Genomic DNA, 7,210 nt, shown 5'->3' with positions numbered 1-7,210 from the left:
TATTCCATTTCTGAAAGGTTGCTAAACCCTGTTTAACACATTTGCTTTTACTTTCTAACAGTCACATTCCTAATCAAAAGACCCCAGCAGCAGTGCCACTAGATTATATAAATAGACCAAGGAGCTTGGTGGATAAAAGTGAAAGCATTAGGGCCGGGCATGGTGGCTCACGCCTGTAATCTCAGCACTTTGGGCAGCCGAGGTGGGCAGATCACTTGAGCCCAGGAGTTTGAGACCAGCCTGGGCAATGTGGCGAAATCCCATCTCTACAAAAATACAAAAAATTAGCCAGATGTGGTGGTGTGCGCCTGTGCTCCCAACTACTTGGGAGGCTGAGGTGGGAAAATTGCCAGAGCCTGGGAAATCAAGGCTATAGCCTGGGCAACAGAGGACACCCTGTCTCCAAAAAAGTGAAAACATTAAAACATAAGCCACGTATACAATCATGCCACTTGAAATGGAAGGATATTTGGTCTTATGCATATCATCTTACCTACTTTTCAGTCTAGACCACTTATTGGAAGGTCAGACCCACCTAAAGAAATAGTTGGCTACTCTGTCTCATCACAACCCTATTGTAACAATTCTAAGTCTAGGATATATAAATTTCCATGGCAAAATAGTTCGTCTCTGCAAAATTAAGCCATCTGTTATTTTAGTTTGCAAAAACTACATGACATGTTAGAAGCACAAATTTAACAGATACTATTTTATTATTTACAAAATACATGGTGATCATAAGAGAACATTTTACAAATTACAAATGGGAAAAGTACAGGGAAAAGTAGAGACAAATGGGTTAAATAACAAGGTAACCATTTGTAATGAGTCTGTTTAGAATAAAATAGTTCTTCACAAAAGTTAGACAAGGCCATGAGTAAGTATATCACTGTATAAAAAATGTCAGTGACGTCGAAATATACCTGTACCAAAAAGTAGAACAGCAACGGTAGTGCATCTAAATGTGTCCTAAATTAAATTACAGCAGATACAGTTTCAGTGTTCCACAATACAACCATTGCTCTGAGGCAGCAATCTGTGAGACTTGATTGCCTAGCTCACTGAAAGAGCAAAGCCCCAGGACTAGTTAACTTCCCTACCTTCCATAAGGCTTTGTTCAGGTGACTTTGGAATGTAGTGTCAAAAACCCCATTCATTTCTGCTGCAAGCTCCCCAAGAACAGACACTGTGGCCTCATCATTGGCATTCAGAATCCGCACAAAGAATTTATTCCACAATTCACCATCTTTTAGCCTAAAAATATATAAAACCATTTCCATCAAGATTAGGCATATGAAAATTATAATTCATTTTAGTTTAACTCAGTGGTACATTTATGCACCAAAATGGTGTAAGGTAATACCTAGAACTCTAGGGTTAGAGATCATTCAAATAGTCCTTTGAAAGCCCAGGGAAGAACTACAAAAAAGGGCTACCATAGTGGGAAAAGCCAAGATACAATGCACATAAAGGGAAAGAAGATCTCTCATCTAAATCTATAAATTTCCTCTGTGTACTAAGACATAGCACTTTTCTTCTACAAATAGAAGAAAAAGGAATTTTATTTCCTCTAACTTTCCTAGAGTCTAGGTCCTTAAAAAGGCTACAGCTCCTTTCTCCTACCCCAGTAGTGGATCTTCATTACAATTCTCTGATAATCGTAAGCTTGACTAAAGTAACTACTGCTTAATATGTTTGTACCTTTGCTTCTTATTATTTTCTTTTGATCAGAGAAACTTCCCTTATTAGATAAGGCAGGGCTGTTAGGACACCCCAACTGACCCCACTTGTTTCTGCTTGTGTTAGCCAGACCTGCCTGGACCATAGCCAAGTGGACATGCCTATATCCATCCTATATGTCTTACATTGTATTTCAAGCCTATTTTTAAAAGTTCATGTAAGAGACAACACTGGCCAAGTTCTGAATTAAATGAAGAGAAAAGTACAATTCAATTATTCAAAGATGAAAATAGAGAAGGGGCATTAAATCTTCAACACTCATTTTTTTTTTTTTTAACCAAAGAATATAACAATAGGTGACAGACTGGCAAACTTAGGCTGGGAACTTACTTGCTAAGATAAGCTAAAGTGGAACATAGATAAGTTTTTTTTGAGACGAAGTCTCACTCTGTTGCCCTGGGTGGAGTGCAGTGGCGCGATCTCAGCTCACTGCAACCTCTGCCTCCCAGGTTCAAGTGATTCCCGTGCCTCAGCTTCCCAAGTAGCTAGGATTACAGGCATGTGCCACCACACCCAGCTAATTTTCTTGTATTCTGAGTAGAGACAAGGTTTCGCCATGTTGCCCAGGCTGCTCTCAAACTCCTGACCTCAGGTAATCTGCCTCGGCCTCCCAAAGGGCTGTGATTACAGGTGTAAGCCACCATGCCCGGCTGACTTAGTAAGTTTTATGAGCAGGCTTGAGGGAGTACTAAGGTTCTGAGACCAAGCAGTGCTTATTAAGAGACCACTTACTTCTTCTCCAGGAGAGTCACTTATCTGGTTTGGTTCTATCCACTTATTAAATAAAAAAATAGCCTAAAATTAGCATATAGTTTAGAAATGTAAGTCTTTTCAAAGGATGCTTATTAACTTTTGGTAATAATCGCTATTAAAAAGGAATTTAGGCCAGACACGGTGGCTCACACCTGTAATCCTAGCACTTTGGGAGGCCGAGGCAGGCGGATCACGAGGTCAGGAGTTCGAGATCAGCCTGGCCAACGTAGTGAAACCGCATCTCTACTAAAAATACAAAAATGAGCCAGGCATGGTGGCGTGCGCCTGTAATCCCAGCTACTCAGGAGGCTGAGGCAGGAGAATCACTTGAACCCGGGAGGCAGAGGTTGCAGTGAGCCGAGATCATGCCACTGCACTCCAGCGTGGGCAACAGAGCGAGACTCCATCTCAAAAAATAAATAAATAAATAAAAAGGAATTTAAGGCTAACACCAATTAGTTAGAAAATTATTCTCATGAAATGCTTCTTTTCACATATCTAAACAGGGAAGCTTCCATACTATAGCCGTAGTCTGGAAGATACAGCTAGATTCAGAAGAATGATGTTTTGAATCTTATTTTTAGTAAGCAGTTCCTTTTTCCTGCACTAGCTGCTCTGCTGATACTCTAATGAAAACTGGCTGAAACTACTGGAACCAAGGCATTTGGATTAAAAAACTAAGGCTGCCAAAGCAGAGATAGCACCCAAGAGAAACAGAAAATTATTGGGACAGGCAGAGACCCTGACATTCATCAATACTTACTCAGAAATATTTTGGCTAAGTTTCCAGAAGGACCCATCCCAGAAGACCTGTAGGTGTTCCTTGAACAATAGTAAATGCGCTAAATCTGCTATACCAAACAGGTCTACCTGAAATCATAAAAAGCACCATCAGCTAAAATAATTCTCTGCCTCTACCATGGCAGCTTATTTCGGTAGGAAGTTGAAAGGTATTACAGTGCTTAACTAAGTTTATTTTATGACATACATTTTAGTAGACTGTTCCTCACCCTTACAGTAAAGGGAGAAGCTCTCCAAAGAAGTGATCAATAGAGCCAACTGTAAGAATTATCCTTAAGAACAAAAGATGCAATATTTGGACTATCACATTCAGATTTGTAGACCTACTGAGTTTGCATGAACTCCAGCTGTGATCTAAATGGGGTCCACATGATTAGTTCAGGTTCGTGCTACATATTCAATCAGCAAATGTCTTATGTCTAAAGCTGAGTTAGAAGGAATTTCTGCATATAATGCCACCATACAAAAGACTTTACATTTGTGCTAATGTTCTTTTTATATACATTACTTCATTTACTCCTCATAACAATTCTGATAAACACATAGCAGAGACTGTTATCCCTATTTTACAGAGAAGATCACAGAAAATGACTTATAAAAGATTACATGGGTGGTAGGCAGTAGGAGTGGCCCTGGCACTCGGTTACAGAGTTAGTCATGTGTTTGCACGTGTATGTGTATATTCTTCAATGCTGTAACACAAAAATGTTACATTTTACTTGACTTGGTGATATTTGAAAACTAGGTCATCTATTCTAGGAGTCAGTATCAGTAAACAGTAGCTTTTATAGCTTATCTAGATAATAAAGAGATTAAGAAACCCTCTCCATATTTGCTCAGGCTTGTTTTACACTTACCTGGTAGGGAGAAGAACAGTTAGCCAGGATCTTTTGTCCTTCCAGGATCTGTACAGTCCGAAAGCCGCTGAGGGTAAAAACATCCAGCTGCACCCTAAGGTCAACACTGTAGGAAAAGTCCACTATCTTCAAAGCTTGATTGTTCTTGTTACAATCATAGGGATCGTGGATTCTGAGCCCAGATTTAAGAGAAGGAGATAATAAAAATAGGCCATGAAAGAAGCTGCATAGCTGGTCTTTAAAAAAAAAAGGTACCTTGGGTACATCTTAGCTATGCCAACAACTCCCTCCAGTGGTTAATTTTGAAAATGCACCTGTAAGACTCAGAGCAGTGGCAGTGTCCACCCAATGCGGAAGGAATGTCACCAGTTTGGTGACACAAAGTATATTTCAATCACGGTGCATGGCCACCATTAAACATTTATCAAGCTTCCATATTATATAAAGTAAGTATGGAAGCAGAGCACAGGCTTCTTCCCTGTACTGTACACATTAACACATACAATTGCAATGATTTATACACTGACAGGAATTATGATGGAGGAAATTAAAATTTTATAGGTGTCATAGCCTTTCTTGTTTACTATTCCAGATAGGCTTTCCAAGTATTGTTTAGATTCTTCCTTCCAGAGTTTAATGGAAAACAATGCAAGTCTGTTTTATAAAGTCCTATCTATATTGTAAAATTTCTTGTAAAACACCATATTTTATCTTACTCTTATTTGTAATTCCAGTTATTTACTAAAAAAACCTTTATAATACTAATTAATTATCAATTAATTTTGTTTTCCTTGGTTTATCTATCCTATGCAATAATGCTATTCTCCAAGGAGACATAGGAACTGTTTATAAATGAAAAGAGTGGGTTTTCATGTGTTCCTTTTGTCTGTTTTTCTCAATTAATTCCCTCAAACTCCTGATATTGGTGCAATATTCCTAAACAGTCTTTACTCCAATTACATACCTCCACGGCACAGAATGATCTATGTATTTTACTTTAAAATTGATAATTGCTCCCATTTTTCCTTGGCACAAGAGCCAACCTTTTTTGGCCACCATAAAACTATACTATAATTAAAAAATATATATATATATATAGTATATATATAGTTATAGGGATCGTGGATTCTGATATATATAAAATATACATATGTATTTATATATATATATATAAAGTGTGTGCATGTGTGTGTTTTGTTTGGTTTCTTAGACAAGGTCTACACTCTTGTCACTGAGGCTGGAGTACAGTGGTGCGATCTCAGCTCAGTGCAGTCTCTGCCTCCTAGGTTCAAGCGATCCTCCCATCTCAGCCTCCTGAGTAGCTGGGACTACTGGTGTGTGCCACCATGCCTGGCTAATTTCTTAATTTTTTGTAGAGATGAGGTCTCATTATATTGCCCAGACTGGTCTTGAACTCCTAGGCTCAAGTGATCCTCTGCCTTGGTCTCCCAAAGTGCTGGGATTACAGATGTGAGTCACCATGCCCAGTGTAATTGTAAAATATTTATATAACTTTGGAGGCATAGGAAAAAATGTTTCATAGATTAATAAAAAGAAGCATGCATGAAGGTGTCCTAGCCCTCTAATCAGCTACTCACTCACTGTTACTTTGGGTAGGACATTCCATTTTTTTGGATCTCATTTTCCTCACAAAAAATATGCAGAAACTAAAGTAAGCAACTAAACTAAGCAATTTCAAAAGGTTCTTTCTGGCTTTTATTTTATTTTTGTAGAGACAGGGTCTTGCTATGTTGACCAGGCTGGTCTTGAACTCCTGGCCTCAAGAGATCCTCCTGCCTTTGCCTCCCAAAGTGCTGGGATTGCAGATGTGAACCACTGCATCCAGCCCTTTCTGGCTTTTGTTGTTGTTTTGTTTTGAGACGGAGTCTCGCTCTGTCACCCAGGCTGGAGTGCAGTGGCACGATCTTGGCTCACTGCAAGCTCCGCCTCCCGGGTTCACGCCATTCTCCTGCCTCAGCCTCCTGAGTAGCTGGGACTACAGGCACCTGCCACCACGGCTGGCTATCTTTTTGTATTTTTAGTAGAGACAGGGTTTCACTGTGTTAGCCAGGATGGTCTTGATCTCCTGACCTCATGATCCGCCCGCCTCGGCCTCCCAAAATGCTGGGATTTCAGGCGTGAGCTACTGCGCCCGGCCTCTGGCTTTTTTTTGAGACAGAATTTTGCTCTTGTTGCCCAGGCTGGAGTACAATGGTGCGATCTCAGTTCACCACAACCTCGGCCTCCTGGGTTCAAGCAATTCTCCTGCCTCAGCCTCCCAAGTAGCTGGGATTACAGGCATGCACCACCGTACCTGGCTAATTTTGTATTTTTAGTAGGATGGGGTTTCTCCATGTTGGTCAGGCTGGTCTTGAACTCCCAACCTCAGGTGATCTGCCCGCCTCGGCCTCCAAAAGTGCTGGGATTGATTATAGGCATGAGCCACTGTGCTCGGCCCCTTTCCAGCTTTTAATTCCTTATGAATCTGTGAAATTTCTGATTAAATTTGATAAGCAGTGACAAAGTAAAAAGCAATGCCTCTTTAATACTATGGACTTTCCTAGAGCCTCTAGTGGCTGAGAGAAGGGTTATCATACTTCATTAGACCACAAATGCCCAATTCTAAAAGGCTTAGAAAAAACCTCTGCTTCCAATTTCCATAGCCCTGGGAATTTCAGCACTGTCATTTTAATGTTAAGTAGAGTGAAAATATACCAGGGGTTCTCATATTTGGAAATTTGAGGGGATTTTTGGTGGTCACAACGGCTTAGGGGATTGTTACTTGCACTTAATTGGGTGGGTCGGGGGAATAGGAATATAAAACATCCTGCATTGCTTGGAACACACCTGCACAAAGAATTGTCTCATCCAAAATACCTATGGTGCCCTGGATGAGAAATGCTGCTACATTATGTCTGGGAAAGCCTTTGACTCTGCTATCTCAGGGGAGAAGGTGGGATTCTCTAGTTCTTTTGGTTACAATCACAGGAACACATTGAGGGTTCTTTTGATTTCCACGTTAACTATAATTTAGAGTCTAATTCAATCTCTTCTGATAG

The 7,210-nt window shown here is 40.2% G+C and overlaps 1 protein-coding gene across 5 annotated transcripts in view; it reads right to left on the bottom strand.

The window, feature by feature from the left end:
* Positions 1–694: 694 nt before the first annotated feature.
* Positions 695–7,210, bottom strand: part of BUB1B (BUB1 mitotic checkpoint serine/threonine kinase B) — a 60,499-nt gene continuing 53,983 nt past the window's right edge. For all 5 annotated transcript variants that reach the window (XM_510299.7, XM_009428788.5, XM_063794726.1 and 2 more), the window contains exons 21-23: positions 4,152–4,323; positions 3,257–3,363; positions 695–1,254 (exon numbers count right to left, since the gene is read on the bottom strand). In XM_510299.7, coding sequence (XP_510299.5) covers positions 1,059–1,254; positions 3,257–3,363; positions 4,152–4,323 — 475 coding nt within the window. In that variant the 3' untranslated portion in view covers positions 695–1,058. The remainder of the gene's footprint in view (positions 1,255–3,256; positions 3,364–4,151; positions 4,324–7,210) is intronic.

This window comes from Pan troglodytes, chromosome 16, assembly GCF_028858775.2.
Source record: "Pan troglodytes isolate AG18354 chromosome 16, NHGRI_mPanTro3-v2.0_pri, whole genome shotgun sequence".
Lineage (NCBI taxonomy): Eukaryota > Metazoa > Chordata > Mammalia > Primates > Hominidae > Pan > Pan troglodytes.
The sequence above is the reverse complement of the archived record's forward strand: the minus strand, read 5'-3'. Positions and strand labels throughout refer to the sequence as shown.